Source organism: Panthera uncia, chromosome A2 (assembly GCF_023721935.1).
Source record: "Panthera uncia isolate 11264 chromosome A2, Puncia_PCG_1.0, whole genome shotgun sequence".
Classification (NCBI taxonomy): Eukaryota; Metazoa; Chordata; class Mammalia; order Carnivora; family Felidae; genus Panthera; species Panthera uncia.
The window spans coordinates 31,437,708-31,454,930 of NC_064816.1; the positions used below are offsets into that span (position 1 = coordinate 31,437,708).

Sequence of the window (17,223 nt, forward strand, 5' to 3'; positions counted from 1 at the left end):
GGCAAGCCAGGGTGATGCAGGGATTGCGGGACCTCTTTTTAAGGATTTCGTGAGGCAACAAGGTCGACACGAAACAGTCTGTTTCATGAAAGATGTCCCAAAACCTAGGGTGGGTTTTGGTAGTAACAGGAATACAGCCTACAGCAGGGTTTGTAAATTTTCTGTAAAGGCTTTGCCGGCTGCATAGTTTGCCGTAACTACTTAAGTGCAACTCCGGTGTAAAAGCAGCGGTAGCCAACACATAAAAGAAATGGGCGTGGCTAGGAGCCCATAAAACTTTACTTAGAAAAACAGGCTCTGGACAGGATTTGGACTCTGGGCCGTAGTTTCCCAGGAGCTAACTGAGTGAGTAGAAAATGTCGTCCCTCTGTCTAACAAAGCCTTGCTGACCTAGGGGAGGGCCCTGTGATACGAGGCTTGTTCTTTCTGTTAGAATTAACACAAACAGGAGCTTATGGAAACATTTTAAGATTTGGGTATGGGTAGGTGCTCTATGCTCACTCTCATAAATCTAACCTTGGGCTTTCTTACACCTACTTTTAAGGTAAGGGAGAGCAAGACTTCAATAGGGGTCAGCGGTGTACTTACAATTCAAAGAACGCAGGGTGCTCAGAATGAATTGCCAAACATATCAAAATAGAGCTAAGCAGAAGCAATGAGGAAATTAGGCCACAGCACAGAAACACCTAGTATTGATTGAGCTACAAACCGTAGTTTGATTATGGCCCATAAGGTAGAAGCAAGCCTCCCCGAGCTTTTCATTTCTCATACATGCAGCGATATTAGGAGGTATCATCGCTGTAGAAGGGAGGGCCCAGCACCAAGAACAGTCAGACAGAAAGAGAAAGAGAGAAAGAGAAAAAGTTGAACATTTAGATTCCCTATAACACAGAGGAAAGAAAAAAATCTGCATTTGTTAACATGGGGCAAAGAGAGTTTATTTGTCCAGTCAGACAGTCTAAGGCAACACTCAAATAAGGCTGCAGAGACCGCAATCTAACAGTGACATTTTTCAGACAGCCATATAAGGTGACTCAAGAACCCAGACAATGGATGCATCCTTTTTTCTTTTTCTTTTTTTTTTTTTTTTCAAACAACTGGAACAATGACAAGCTGGCATAGAGGAGTGCATTAACAATAAACAACAGAAGACCAGAGGTCCCTCCCTCCCCCCACCCGAAGACCGCGGCAGTTAAATTAAGTACAAAAAACTCATTACAAAAATAGCCTCACAGAGAAGCAGGTTCCAATCAAGTCAGAAAAATATTGGAACTTAACATATTATAACCCATTTGTGACTCTAATCAATAGAATTAGAGAGATTTAGTCCAAATGACGCATGAGACATTACAGCAGCACAACTCTGGCATGTTCAACCCTTCTTGGAAAAATGAGTATTTAAAGGATCTTTATTTTTAGCCCAAAGAACATTTGTTAGTGTTGGATTTTCATCCTCAGTGCAACAGACATAGGTTTTGAGAAGGTACACAGGTTATTGACGATGATTCTCAAATGAAATATCACATCCAACAGAAGCATAGGGAAGACAGAAAGGGAGACAATGTTACACAGTTTCAGTGGCATCGATACACCTATGGTCAGAGGTTTAGCACAGTGCACAGCTGTGACGTCTTCATGTTGTCAAAATACCTCCCCTGTGGTTGGCCTTGTCTAAAGGGGCCTCATCGGATTTCCTCCCTCCTCCCACCTTGGGCCCCTTGTAGTCTACACCTGTATGAGTGTCCAACACCTGGGAAGACTGTCCTTCAAAGGAGTTCTCCTTTTCTTTGAGCTGCCTCTGAATTAAGGATCTGATCAAGTCCAAAATGCAACTGGGAATTGTGCAGAATGACTTTCAGAAAAGAGGGTGATAACAGATCAATCCCTAATAAAGGGGACCAACGTATATGGGGACCATTCAATCACAGTTTCTATAGAAACTTTTGTAGACCTTTGGTTGGGAAGAGAAGCCCTACATCTAGGGCATAGATTTTTTTTTTTATTTTATTTTAAACAAGACTCTCAAATAAATAGGACATAATTATTATAAAATACAGCATTTTGCCATCAGAACACTAAGCTAGGTAAAGATCATTGCTGTTTACTCAAATCATGTCTACACATATGACAAAGGAACTCTATGTATAACCTGGCTTTCCCCATAGGAAAGGTATAGTAACATGTTTCCCTCATGATGAGCACTGGGAATCTATTTCATCCTTTTTCATCTAAAAACATATGGCTAATATATCAACAGTTTCGTTTGTTTTAGAGTAGTGGGCTCAGGTGGTCTGATTGGGGGTAGGGACCAGCAAGGGGGGGGGGGGATGCGGAAGTGTCGTATACAGAGCATAAAGGAGGTGAGCAAGGCCCCCAAATCATCTCAAAATTTCACACCTCTTCAGTAAAAACATCAAGAAACCAAAAAATAAAACAAACAAACAAAAAAAAGAGAGAGACAGAGAGAGAGAGAATTGTGCCTCAACATATCACTCAGGAAACCTGCTTTCCTGCTTCTGAAAAGGAGTATAGTCATTTTTGTGCTAACAATTGGATCTGAGAAACAGTTTGGCACAGTTCAAACAAACATTCCTTCACTCTTGGTGGGACTAGACAGAATGTTCTCTCTGATTATCAGAAAGGGGCTATAAAGATCTTGTCTTAGGCCACGTCCCAGTCCACGTAAGCAAGCAAGAGGATGAAATGTGTAGAGATTTCAGAACAAGCGAGGCAAATAATCACATGGTGCGAAAAGGCTGGTAAGACACTGGTGAACAGGGGGAAACAAAAAGACTTTCCTGCTGTAGTTCTGGAGACAAATTCATGGAGTCATGCCAGGGAAGGAAGGGATGTTTTCATAGTTTGACCCACCATATTCTGGTACGGAGCCGTCTCCCCGCTTCAGAAACAGACGCACCCTGCGGCCACCATTCTTAATCAGTTCTATAGCCCGAGAATGCTTCATGTTTTTGGTGGTCTCGCCATTGATCTCTAAGATTTCGTCACCGATCTGCCAAAGAGAGGACAAAATGAGAAGATCGCAAAGGGCTTCACCGGCCGCTGAGGTGCTCTAGGATGTAAAGTTCTTCCATTTACTGATTTACTAAGTATTTATGGAGTCTAGTCCAGAAAATCTTCTGTTGCATAGTCCAGCAGTGAAAGAAACAAAAGCCTTTGCCCTCATGGAGATGAAATTCTAATGGGAGAAAGACAATTAACAAGAAAATTAGAGAAAAATGTGTAGGTTAGAAAGTGCAAGTGTTAAGAGAAAAAAATAAAACAGTACGGAAAATGTTAATTAACATTTTTTTTTAACTTTTATTTTTGAGAGAGAGAGAGAGAGAGAGAGAGTGCGAGCAAGGGAGGGAGGGCAGAGAGAGAGAGAGGGAGACACAGAATCTGAAGCAGGCTCCAGGCTCCAGGCTCCAAGCTGTCTGCACAGAGCCCGACGCGGGGCTCGAACTCACAGTCTGTGAGATCATGACCTGAGCCGAAGTCGGATGCCCAACCAAGTGAGCCACACAGGCACCCCTCCTTCCCTTTGAATGTGGGCTGGAATTAGTCACTTGCTCCTAACAAAAAGAATATGGCAAATGTGATGTGATATCCGTTCAAAGATAAGGTTACAAAATACTTTTGGCTTCTGTCTTATGTGCCCCCCTTTTTTTTGTCCTCTCACTTGTTCACTCTGACGCATGTGCTGAGCTACCCTACAGAGTCTGTGATAAGGACATGAAGGAGAGGTAGGGCCAACAGCCCAAGGGACACTGAATCCTGCCAGCTGAGCTGTGAGTGAGCTTAGAAGTAACTGCTGCCCGCAGAGAACTTTCTGATGAGAACACAACCATGCCTATACAATGATGCTGCATTTACGATGTGTCAGCTACTATTCTAGGCACCGGAGATAAAGGAGAGAACAAGACAGGCAAGATCCCTGCTCTCAAGGAGCTTATCTTCCAGAAGGCAGAAGAGGAAAAGCACTGGCTTTGGAGATTAAGGTCTTGAATTTGAGTCCTATCACTTGTTAGCTACCAGATCTTGTTCAAATCCTTTAACTTCCTGGAACTCAATTTCTCATCTGTAGAAGGGGATGTTAACAACACATTCCTACCAAGCTGTGAGGACGAAGCTGGCCACTACTGTAAATGTGTCTTGAGAACTATACAGCATTACACAAAATGCCATGGTAAGATTTCACTCCATCAGAAACTTTTTTGACGTAGGCTAACACATGGAAAAGCATAACCAATGTGCGTGAAACTTAAAAGGAAAATAGAGTTTATAGATTTCTTTGTATATGTACAAACTGTACATGTATATGCATTAAAAAAGAATACACAAGAAACTGGTAATATAGTCTGACTTTGGAAACTGTATTTTTACTATGCACTATTTTTCACTAATTTTTTATACCCATATGCATGGTCTACTTTCTCAATTAAAAAAAAAAAAAAAAACGCTCAAAGGGGCACCTCAGTGGCTCAGTCGGTTAAGCGTCTGATTCTTGATTTCAGCTCAGGTCATGATATCACAGTTGGGGGGTTTGAGCCCCGTGTTGGGCTCCACGATGACAGAGCAGAGCCTGCTTGAGATTCTCATTCTGTCTCTCAAGAATAAATAAATATTTAAAAAATGTTCATTAAAATTCAATCTGTAGAAATTTAACAAGCAAGAGACTATGCCTCATATACAAATATCAAGTTCCCTACCTTTGGTCACTTTTTTCCCTCTTTCTGCTCTGGACCAGCTTCGTGCACTTTTTTCCTTTCCTGACCTGACCGTCTTGATTCCTCTTCATTCGTAGCAAACTGCTCCCTATGCATACGCTTCAATCTACGTGACCTATCCATTTTTTTTAAGCCATCTAATCCCCCCCCAGAAAAGTGACACATGCATACACAGTAACAGATACCAGATTCCTAAAAAGAAGAGAGTGATCTTTTGGCATGTGTAGATTTAAAATTTGCAACTCTGACTACTGCAGAGAGACTGTGAATGTTCCCGCTTGGAGATGTGGGGCCTTTCCTGAGGCAGAGTCGACCTGCTCCTGAGGCTAAAGTAAGAGCCGGTGACTAGCAGGACACTGAATGGAGCTCACCACCCAGAACCTACAAGACTAGAGGGACTTCCTGCTCTCTAAGCATCCTGGTAAATCCTAGGATTTGCTGTGAAATGACGCGCTTACCATATGAGATTAAGTAGAAGAACTACGGACACAGGACTGATTTTTACTTCAGTAAGTTTGCATGTAATTCCAATTCTTCATTCATCCCTGAACAATCAGAAGGGCTCACCTAACTTTAGCAGTTACCATCAACTATGCTTTAGGGAGAAATACACCCTAGGCGGGAGTCATGCATTTTAGAGTGTTCTGAAAGCAGTATGAAATGTAGTTCTCAGGAACAAGAAGGTTCTAGCCACATCATGTCAAAAAGCCACTGGAGAGGACTTATTTTTCCAGACTCCTCTTCCTACTTACCCTCATCTTTCCACACCTTTCTGCTGGACCATCCTCTGCTAAGCGCAGAACATAGAGGTCCATGTTATATTCTCGGCCCCCTCGAAGACTAAAGCCAAATCCCTTGGCTCCTCTCTCTAGTTCCACAGTGTAAAAATCTTGCTCCTATTTAAAAAATGAAATGCAGTCATTCAGGGGAGAACGCATACCCACACATACTTCTTCACATCGCTTCCCAAATATGCTCCTAAATGGTGATCTGACACAAAGGCACCGTCTCTATCCCTCTTTTGGTGATTCTCAGCTGTTTATTAACATTCATTCATCTGACATATTCGCAGATGCAGAATCTGAAGACATTTCATGAGTGTGCCTGCCGACCGCACACCAACAGACGTGTGTTAAAATTTAATCAGTGAGGCCACACATCGTTATTTGTGGCGGGAAAACTCATTACGTGGTGCCATTCTGCACAGGCCTCCCTGCCACGTGCCTGGAAAACAGCAGCGGTGTCTATGACCAGGATGCCAAGAGCGACCGCCTCCCATCTGAGGAGTGGTTCCCACCCAGGATGAGGAGGAGCTCGAGTGGGTTAGTGAATCCATGAACGGATTACTCCCAAGTTTCCTTCACCTGCATATTAGCGCATTCTCTCCTACCACCCTGCCAGACAGGTAGCTAGCTCTCCGGGTCTCACCTGAAATTCCCACGTCTGGGAAACACCTTAACAAAAAAAGACATCTCTTGGCATAAATACAGGCATGAATACCCCGAGTAGCGATTAGCACTTTTGCTCTTTCTCTGATGGCCAGTCCTTGAGATAAGTGCGGTTCTTTCTTTCTTTCTTTCTTTCTTTATTTTTCCCACCTAGAAGAGGATATCTAGGAATATTTTGCAAAGGTAGTAACAGAAAATGTCATTTCCTAGCCAGCTAAATGTGAGCTCATATTTGGTACATCCTCTCACAAAAGGTTATTTATTTTAATTGGGGGTACCTTATAAAAGATAGCTCGTAAAAAATAGCTTCAGAAAGTTGGAAGGAAATGTACTAAGCAAACAGAAAAAAAAGAAGAATGGCCCTCACCTGTGTTGCCTGGGGTGCTTTGAACTCAAACTGAGATTCCGGCTTTGGTTTGGTGGTATTCCTGCCAAAGCGAGAGAGAGAAGCGTAAAAGCAAAGCAAACCATGAAATTGAAGGGAAGAAAACAAAGTCAAGCATGAGTATCATCAGACCAGGAGTTAGTTGTTTCCCCTTAAAACTAACAAAAGCAACCAAAGTTATGTCTGACCTGGTCTCCTGGGCCCCTTGCTGAGAAGGGGCGTGTGTGGTGGTGATGGTGGCAATCTTCTCTGCGTTGGTCAACAAAGTGGCATTTGAGGACTCTGCAGGGAGAGGGAGAGAGAGCGCAGCAGAATGAGGGCCCCAGAGGAGAGATCATCAAAGCAGGAGGTATGCAGAAGTCCCACATCTGAGTGACACGCCTGGTTTCCCTATCACTGTTTGAAACCGTCCTGACTGGAATTTCTAAGCAAGAGTTCACAGAACCATTCTAAGATATTCTACGATGTGAGAGCCACGTATGTCCCCATTACCCTCCTCCCAACCGACATCCCCGCAAATGAACGGAGAAGTGTGCCCCCGAAATGCTTCCCTAAAATTGTAACCGAGGGAAGTGTCTCTCCCTCCCTGACACTTAAAAATGGCAGCCCCTTCAAAACACGGCACCACACTGGCATTACTGCCCCAGGATTGGACGGACTAATAACAAACGTCTCTATTACTGTTTCCTGCAATTTATCAGCAATATTGAGCAGAGTCCGCTTGATTTCCTCATGTGAATATTACAATCAGAAGTGTGCTAACATCTTGATGACTACACACACACACACACATCTACCTTCCTCCCCAGTGCTTTTAATGAAGCACAACTGAAAATGTAGACTTCTACACAGATCTCGTCTAGAATCACTGATGAAAAATTAATTTTAAAACCTGCATTACTTAGAGGCAGAGTTTGTAAATAGAAGTTGTATAAATCATGAAGCCACCCTAATGGAATGAATATAATTATATTCCTAGGTAAATTGACTTTCTTCTCCGCTAACCACATTCATAAGCAACTTCATTAATCTCTAGAAGTCTGGAGATCCAGAATTTGAAAACACTCAAAAGCATGCCCTACAGACTGCACACCAACATGCATGTATTAAAATTTAATCACTTATATAGTAATGGTTATATATTTTTTTACTAATTATTTCTCCATTACGATCAAAGCAGATAGCAAGCAGTTATGAGCAAGCTGCACTTTAGTACTTAATTTTAGGTTGACTATTTGGAACTTGGCATCAATCTTCTCATCAAGAAAATACTACATGTGGTGGTTAGGTTCTAAGATTAGGCTATGAATGCCTATTTAATTCATAGCGGGCAATATAGCCTACAAGTTTCTAGGAGTCCTACAGCTCATAGTAGGCATCTTAATGCTTTCAGAATACATATACCTGCCCATAATGTGTAACAAAGTTTCTATGGGAAAATGTGTTAAGTATTCCCACCTGGGACACCTGGACGATATCTCTCCACTGCAGTCCACTGCAGTGACAATACCTCCCAGAAATCCCAATGACATGTGGTCTGTCCTCCATTTTAATTTCCTAAGGATATTACGCAGCTTGGGTCTGGCTTCCTATTATTTTATTTCATTGCACACAGTTGTTAAAGTCACGGGCTTGAGATCCAGTCCCCCTTTCCCCACTCATTAGCCATATGTCTTATTTTACTCCTCTGAAAGAAGGGGATGATGACATAATTCCCTTCCCTTTGATAAAAATATTTGAAAAGCTTAGTATAGTACCTGACATATAGTAAGCACTCAATACATTAACTGGACTTATGGCCCTAGCTACCACTCCTAGTTTTTATTTTATGACCGTGGGAACTTAAGTTAAACTCTAAAACGAGGAAGTTGAATTATGATTTTAAGTTTGTATTTCAGCCACAGAGCCTGTGGTTCTCACAGTTGAGGCACAAGATTACTAAGAAAATATAACAGATCAAGTAAATTGTAATGTAATCCAATTCATGTTTTAGGCCAAGTTTCCCATAGTCTGTTTTCACCACTGTTTCTACAGATTCTGAGGGAAAGGAACCTGGGGTCAATTAAGGGTCAGAAATAGTGGCTGAAACAGAGGGAAAAAGTTTTGTGTGTCTGTGCTTTGATTTTCCTCTGAGCAGCCTCAGGTTCTTTACTATGCCAATACGCCTGGCAACCCCGAGCTGGGGAGGTGGTGTTTCTCAGGCTTAATGGGAGGCAGCTTAGCAGAATGGTTAGGAGGTCAGATTCCAGACTCGGACTATCTGGCCGTGTGTACCCCCAGCTCGGCAATTTACTGGCTGGTACTCATGCCAAGTCACTTCAACTTCCTTTGCCTCAGTTTTCTCTTCTGTACACGCATTATATCAGAAGTATCTCAGAAAATCCGTGCAAAGATTAAGGAGAAGACAGTGTTTGGGATAGGGCCTGGCACATGAAAACCATACAAAAGATGATCACCAGATTTTTTATCGGGAACATGGATTTCTGGGATCGCAATATTAAAAGCATATTATTGGTACATTTTTATGACTGCAGTTAACGAGCACAACCAAGGTGATTAATCTATGTGATATGCCATCAAGTACACGCACTGTCAGAACAATGGACTAAGAGACTGCACTGCCTGTCAATACGATTCCCCAGAAGTTTCATCAACCCATGTATTGGTCCTTTAAAAAAATTCATATTGCTCACTGTAATTAATTTTATGGAGACTCTCTGGGAAATCACAAGATTGTTCGGGCCATGGGGAAATCATAATCAGGATACCAAAAAGAACGTTTCGTTGTAATTAAAGTGATTGTAATTACTGAATTGTGCAGGAGTTTCCCTTTTGAGTCCTTGTGTGTTTGTGGTACCCAGGGTTTTTCTAGGCAGGTGGGATCCCATTCTGAAACAGTGTTCTCTCTCTCTCTTTTTTTCCTGCTGCCTTCATGATTTGGATTGAAGATTAACTTTAAGCATTAAAAAAATTAACATTTATATGCAAATGCTTTTTTGAGCTAGCTGAATTTCCTCCAACTGCTGTCTTTCTTAAATCTATGAACCGCCACCATTTCTTCAACATTTATGATGCGCCAAAGACTGTGCTAAGTCCATTTCCACTTGTACTACTCCATTTAATTCTTACAACTCAATGAAATAGGTTCAGTTATTACCCCACTTTACAGATGGAGACACTGAGGCTTAGGCAAGGTAGGTAACACGTCCAAAGTCCTCTGGAGAGTCTCACTTTCACGTGTAACAGAATTATGTGTTGGTGTCAGGGAAATCATATTTAATTGGCAAGTGCCTTCATTTTATTGCATAAGCACCACCAACTGTCACAAAACTATACAATATACAAAATGCCCTGCTTTGATTCTACATTTTATGGGCCATCTTCTGAGCACTAAAATAATTTTTAACATGCTCTGGATTTACAGGATGCATTTTGAGTATCAAGAGTTATACTCGGGGGACGTCTGGGTGGCTCAGTCGGTCAAGCGTCCGTCTTCAGCCCAGGTCATGACCTCACTGTTTGTGAGTTCAAACCCCACATTGGGTCCTCTTCTGTCAGCAAAGAGCTCACTTAGGATCCTCTTATCTCCCTCTTTCTCTGCTCCTTCGCCATTCACATTCTGTCCCTCTCTCAAAAATAATAAACTAAAAAAAATAGTTATACTCGTTTTATTAAACTTTTAACTCTTCACCTAGAATTAAACCAAGACTTTGCATTGAAATTCTCTCTAGCTTTTTAAATTACAGAGTTGAGGCCCATTATCCCAAATCTATAGCTCCATCCCAAAGCAATACGTGCGCCATATAATGAGGGCCTGATAAAAGAGCATGTGCCAGCACAGTATTATGAAGGGGTGTCAATGTATTTGACTTCTAAAACTCAAAGACAGATGGACAGATTGGCTATTTTTATGACAAATTCCGGCAAGTATCCTACATCCTTTATCAAGCAGTGTCTACACCTACTTCAGCTCTCCCGGAGGAATGAAAATGGGTATTACTACACTTTCCATAGCAATCATGTCTCAAGCAAAGCATATCCTAGCTCTCAAGGCACTGTCACGGTGTTGTGCTCAATCAGGGCACTAACTTCTGACAGGATCTTCTATCTTGGGTTTCAGTATATCTCTATGGCGAGTGATTACAATTCCAGCCTAGTCCCCATGTTAATACCTTTAGCCTCCGTTACAGAATCCACATTACAAAGTCAAACAGATCAACAAAGGATAGAATCGTTCCCTTAAAATATTTCATAAATATTTTAATGCACAAAAACAGATGTAATAAATACCTAAAGGAAGGATTTGAAAATTTGAATCCCATAAATATTTGAAGTTCGGGGAGACCTAAAAAATGTGTATGGTCGAAACCTGTTCCTTTTGCCCTATTGTCTTGCTAGCTATCATATCCACAGAGCCCTCTGTTAAGATATTTATACTATTCTATGCCTTTGCCAAGGAAATAGAAATGTCTGGGCTGCCACACTTTACTTCCAATATCAACAAATACTTTGAATCAGAGGGATCTGAAGTACAAACCTAAGACCTTAATATAAGTAATATATTTTTAAGCTTCTAAATATTCATTACCTTGAACTTGATTCAAACTGATGGCTCTGCGTTAGTCTGACTCAGCCAGGGTCTGCCCCGATTAAAGTCTCATTCCCCCCAGATTTCACAGAGTATTTCTATAGAAGGCAAGTGGTAGGAAGCATGTGTGGTTTGACTTGTCAAATTTAAGTTCAGATTCAGTATGTTCAGCTATTCTCTGGGCCTTTCTGCGCTGTCCTTACATATTTACTATCGCTTCCCGTATTTCATAGGAGAAGAAATTCTGCCCCCACTGCACCTCCCACGCTGGTCCCAAAGATAGTAAAAGCAGAGATGGTGAGGACCCCCCAATCTAGGCCTGTCCAAGATCTGTGAAGGCAGGCCTTCTAGGAACATGATAAACTAAATAAAGGAGAGTCATGTTTCTGAGCTTTTGTTGAAGGGAGCCGGTGGGGGAAGGGAGAGGACAGAGAAACATGAGAAGCAGAGTGAGGGAAAGTACAGACTGACATAAGTGAGTTGGAGAAAGTACTAGGTGAACGATGACAAGAGAAAACAATCAGGCAGCAGGAGGGAGGGAGAGAAGTGGATTCTGAGTGGGTTCCAAGCACTGTCTAAAAGACATCTTCCCATCTTCTTAAAGTGCCTCCTAGGGTTTCTGACAATAGCACTCTGGAGAAGATGGGTTTCTAAGAACTTCAGTCTCCTCCTGAGGACCACAGCACAAACTGTCTTTGGGCTATTTGATGAATTAAGCATTAGTGTGAAAGGTGTGAAGGAGAAGAAGTCCCTAACACACCAATCCCTTTTACCCTACAGTCTAGCACATCCAACCCACCTTCCCAGACAGGAAGTGGATCTGCCATGTGTTTCTTTCCCATTATCAAGCCACAAAGGTCACTGTGTCTTCCGGGTGTTGGCAAACTTCTCCTGGATTTGCATCTCCTGGATGTTGGATTGCTCTGACATCTCTCCAGAAACCCAACTCCCCTGCTTCAATTCTAATTTATAAGATGGCCATTTTTGGCTCCATTAAAAAGATGAACATCACAAATCTATCCTCTGTTAGACCTGATTTCCTTTACCTGGTCTCTGAAATTTACAAAGTAATGGACGAAGGGTTTTATTATCATGGCACTGAATTCCTGCAATATTTTGGGATGAAATCACACCCTGGGCAGCACAAATCAGTCCTCAAGTACACTGTATGAGTTTTAATGTTTACTTTCTTCCTACCGAGAGAGTGTGGGATGTGTCTCTCTGAATTTTGTATTAAGTACTGAAGTTTAAAAAATGTCTTTTTATTGGCAATTGCTACTGGATAATTCATCTTGAACTATATTTTTTTGTGTTCAAGTTTTCCGAAACTATTCTCCACTGCATTAAGTCAACACCTAGTATGTGCACAGTAGGATAAAGTGCTTCTGCATATTTATATCTTTCCTGACTTCAAACTCTTTTTCTAGGCCCTTCCTTCAAGGAGTACTTTCCTTCCTTCCTTCCTTCCTTTTTTGGACATTATCATTCCCACACTAAGACTGACCAGTATAGACATAGCAAGTCAAGGCCTGTGTCCTGTTTTTTTAAATTAGTTTTCTGAAATCTCTGTAGGGCATGTACATCAATATATCTAAATTTATATACTACATTTGGCTCTCTCACTAAATTTTTCTGGCTTCCTTCATTCTTTCCATTAGAAACCTACGTTCTATTAACTTGTGATCACATTCCTAAACTGTAATTGCCTTCCAGAGTGGTGAACTGGCAGAATGGACTCCTGACCACACGGTAAATTACTAACCATGCATCTGAGGCCGGGTAAAGGAGATGAGCAATCAAGAAGCTATTTTTTCCTCCACATTTGAGTTGGGTATTTTTGGTTCAGAGGAAATTCTCTGCTCTTAGAACCAACAATTTTCAAATATTTATTGTTTGGTTTGGGATTTATTTTTTTCTCAAAGGCACAATTTACACCACTTGAATTTTAAACTAAAAAGGATCACCTTCTAACAATTACAAAATACTCCTTTGGGGGGCACGTGGCTGGCTCAGTTGGCAGAGCATGCAACTCTGAGTCCCACACTGGGTGCAGAGATTACTTAAAAATAAAATCTTAAAAAAGATTCATTTGGTGAATTACTTCCAATAAAATCTCTGATTTTCTTATTTTACAGATCAGTGACAGGGATTTTTATCACTCTATCTCCATAAACCACATTCTCCTCTTGAGAAACACTGACTTTAGAATATAGATTTTATTTTATAACACACGTATAGTAACAACACCACCACCACCAAAAGACATTGAAACACCGGAGACAAGTATCACTCTCCTCCCAAAAGCAAAGTCTGCTGAGAATGAAGTCAATATTCAGGACTAAATTCCCTGAAGAATCTATACATAGTGACATCAGTGTATCAACTTCATTTTTATTAAGAATAATGAATATTGATATTTCCTGCTATACAGCTTTATTTTGTAGGGGGCTGTCCTATATACTGTAGGATGTTTAGAAGCATTCCTGGTCTTTCCCCACTAAATGACCTTAGCACCCACTCCAGACAGTGTGCCCAATGTCCCCTGGGGGGCAGAATCACCAGTGGTGTAAAATAAACCAGATTTGAATTAATAACCAAACAAACTAACAAATAAGAACAGGCCTACTTTAATGCAGATATAACCTATCAAAAATAGAGGTTTTATTCCTTTTTCATCCACATGTAAAAATTAGAGACAAATCAAGTAGGCACAAACCCTAAGAATCTCTCATTTAAGAAAACACTTCTGGGGCACCTGGATGGCTTAGTCGGTTAAGGGTCCAACTCTTGATTTTGGCTCAGATTATGATCTCACAGCCATGGGATCAACCCCTGTGTTGGGCTTGGTGCTGAGTGTGGATCGTGCTTGGGATTCTCTCCCTCCCTCTCTCTCTGCCCCTCCTCCCTTGAGCACTCGCATGCACATGCTTTCTCTCTCAAAATAAAATAAACATTAAAAAATATTAAAAAAAAAACCTTTTATATGTTCACTTATCCTGAGAGAAAAGAATAGTATTGGCTCTGAAGTGTCATTATGTAGGTTTTATGTCACTGTATCATAGTTAAATTTACATTTTTAAAAATTTTATTCACTTGTTAATTTAATTTTACATAGGCTTCATACCCAACGTGGGGCTTGAACTCACCACCCTGAGATCAAGAGTCACATGCTCTACCAACTGAGCCAGCCAGGCACCCCTCACACAGTTACATTTTAGTGATTTTTTAAAACTCTTTATTCATTTCCAGATAGAACATCAGGGGATCTTTACCACTGTATTCAAACTACTCTATCATTTTAAGGACAAGGGTACCAAAACCAAAATAAAATGGGCAAAGTTGAGATTTTCTGCAATGTTTATACTTGTAGCAAGGCAGGGCCCCAGCAAAAGAGGATTAAGTAAAGGGAGTGGGGGGGCAGGTAAGGTTTAGTAACAATGGCTCATGATGGGTATGTTCAGTTAGGGATGGATAAGGCTGCTTCGAAATCGACACTATTCAATTACGTGAATACTAAGGAGAGAAAGAAAGAGACAGAGAGAAAAGAAGAGGTACAGAAAGAACTAGAGAGAGAAAGAGAGACACAATAGGTATACTTTACCATCCCCGGGAATGATGCGGAGGGTAACTGTGTTTCCTGCTTCCTTGATTAGGTTGACAATGTCTGAATGGGACTTGTTGGTGATGGAACATCCATTCACTGCCAGGATCCGGTCTCCCACTTTCAGCTTGCCACATCGGTCAGCGGGACTCCCCTCAATAATCCGACCTATTTTGTGAGGCATAGCCACACATGCATTGCCTGCTTTGATATCGAGTTTTAATTTTTTTTTTAAGTTACGTGGGAATATAGTGAAGGGAGGAGAAAAAGGGTTGAAAAGGGAAAGAGAAGGTTAAGTGTTAATTAATTAAAGCATTAAGCAAATGTTATTAAAGGAGAGCTCTGTGCCGATGGTCAAAACATTGGCAGTACTCAGTGCATCTGTGGAAGGAGCTGCCGCCCCGGAGTGATGGCTCCTAGCTCCTTGCCCCATTCCAAATGAGGGGGAACCCCCAGCTTCCCTCCTCCTTCAATCGGTTACAAAATTTGTGATAGTTAGCAACTTCAAAGACTCTCGAGCGCCCCCCAAATAACTCGCCATTGGCTTATTTTGGGTCTGCAAATGTGAGACCCAGAGCTGGGATGGATGCTTTACACACTGTGTGTTCGTGTCACTTCACTTTTGCCAGCTGTTAAGCTTCTGCCAATGTTTTGTTCTTCCTCCATTTAGAAAAAATAATCCCTAGGTGTCTGGGGAGGCCTAAGAGTCAGCTACCACCAGAAATTCCATCTGAAAACACCTAATGGACAAACACTTAGTCCTTCTGCCTTCTATCCGGAATGATGAAAGCTTTAGAAAAAAGGCATAATGACAAGAGATGAGCCAACAAAAACACCCAACCTTTTATGACCTTTGCTCAATCAGCCTGTCGCGTGCGCTTTCAGGGGAAGGGCCCGAAAGGCTCATTAGCGCTGAAATCCTCCACCTTCCTCACAAAAATCCCCTCAAAGGACAGTGAAAACCTGGTACCTACTCAGGCTAAGGACAGTGATCCGAAGCTGGATTCAGATCCTTCCTCAACCCTTTCCTTTGCTCATTTCCTTTCTCATTATTACTTATTGCACATCTACAACATGAAAACCAGGAAAAGTGCATTCGAAGAGGAAGGTTTCTAGTGCACTGTGAGGCACCCCAGGTCATAACCACGTGCACTGCTAACTTCTAGCGAGGGGTGGGAAACTGACTTTGAGGCCTGGCACAGGGTCTCCAGCTAAATGCATAGTTCCCTATTTCGAGAATTCGTCTTTCTGAGGACTGTGAAGCAAGCTACGCATCTGCGTCACCTTTCGGAAAGGATAAAACGGGCACGGAAGACACTGAAATGGGCTAGGCTCTTCTGTCATAATTTGGACCTTGGGGATACCATGTGGGGGGAAATGCATCCCAATTTGTTTGAATTTCAGCATATCTGCCCGCGTCTGTATCACGGCACGTAAGGTCAAGGCCACAGAGCTTTTAATAGGGAAGCAAATGGTCTTTTGGAATCCAACAGGCAGGTATGGAGAGGCTCCGTACTCAAATTCAAGGTCCTCATTAAGTTTAGTGCATCTCCACAAACAACTCACAGGAGAAAGGTATCAAACAACAGGTAGGAGGACAGCTCTGTAGAGTGGGAAACAGGAGTCTCATGCAAGGTATTAGGGAAAGTTGGACTTGTTTAATGTCAGAGCCAGAGGGAAACAATCAAAGACCAAATTGTGAGAAGACATTCAATAGTCATTTAATAACACATAACCTCCCACCTGACACATCTATTTCGATGGAGAAAAGTAAAACCAAGAATTCTAAAATCCTGAGAAGATCAAGGGGTGCATGGGGAGGATCAAACAATGGGATTTCTTACCCCTCGCTGCCTTGTTCGAGTATTTTTAAATTACACAGAAAAGCCCCCCAGATTAATTTACAAACAAAGCCCCCAAAAACCTTGCCTTGGTGTCCGGTCATCCCTTCGTGACATGCTGCGATAACTTTATTAATGTAGCTCACAGAAGCACTGTTAGTAACGGGCGTTTGTTACTGCAGCCACACATGCATACACCTGACTGACTCACGGACTCCTAATGAACAGACTTTAGGGAAATGGCTTTTGCAGGAAGCAATGTTCAAAGGCTAAATGAAGATAAAGCGAGTGCTACTGGATCCGAAAGCTGAAGGGACAGAGCACCTGGCCTGATCTCGGCCAGCAGTGACCTGGGTCACTGGTCATCGGACTCTTGGGGACAATTCCTTTGCAGATAGAGCAGAGTCCATTTCAAAGCCCACACAGCCCTGCCCCATCTCTCATCCTATTCCTTATTAATGAACAAATGTGCCTGGGAGATAAACACATGACTCTTTATCTAATGAAGATGATGGATCATTTCTGGAGTACATTTTTATCATCCATTCTAATAGGAAATAGATTCATAGGTTACTAGGTTCCTGGACTTATGTGGGTCCTGTCTTTGCTAGTACACCCATCAGTTAACCTTCT

At 41.8% G+C, this 17,223-nt stretch overlaps 1 protein-coding gene and 1 non-coding gene across 7 annotated transcripts in view; both read right to left on the minus strand.

Moving 5' to 3' along the window:
- Nucleotides 1-17,223, minus strand: part of MAGI1 (membrane associated guanylate kinase, WW and PDZ domain containing 1) — a 633,332-nt gene that overhangs the window by 4,782 nt on the left and 611,327 nt on the right. For 2 of the 6 annotated variants that reach the window (XM_049642669.1, XM_049642665.1), the window contains 5 exons: nt 14,750-14,950; nt 6,749-6,842; nt 6,543-6,603; nt 5,480-5,623; nt 2,872-3,010 (listed from right to left, as the gene is read on the minus strand). In XM_049642669.1, the coding sequence (XP_049498626.1) occupies nt 2,872-3,010; nt 5,480-5,623; nt 6,543-6,603; nt 6,749-6,842; nt 14,750-14,950 (639 nt within the window). Of the gene's footprint in view, nt 1-709; nt 799-2,871; nt 3,011-5,479; nt 5,624-6,542; nt 6,604-6,748; nt 6,843-14,749; nt 14,954-17,223 lie in introns of all 6 variants that reach the window. The other 4 variants (XM_049642670.1, XM_049642664.1, XM_049642667.1 and 1 more) reach the window with 4 other exon arrangements.
- TRNAK-CUU (transfer RNA lysine (anticodon CUU)) lies at nt 14,270-14,342 on the minus strand. Its single transcript has one exon. It is a non-coding gene; the product is annotated as a tRNA-Lys (tRNA).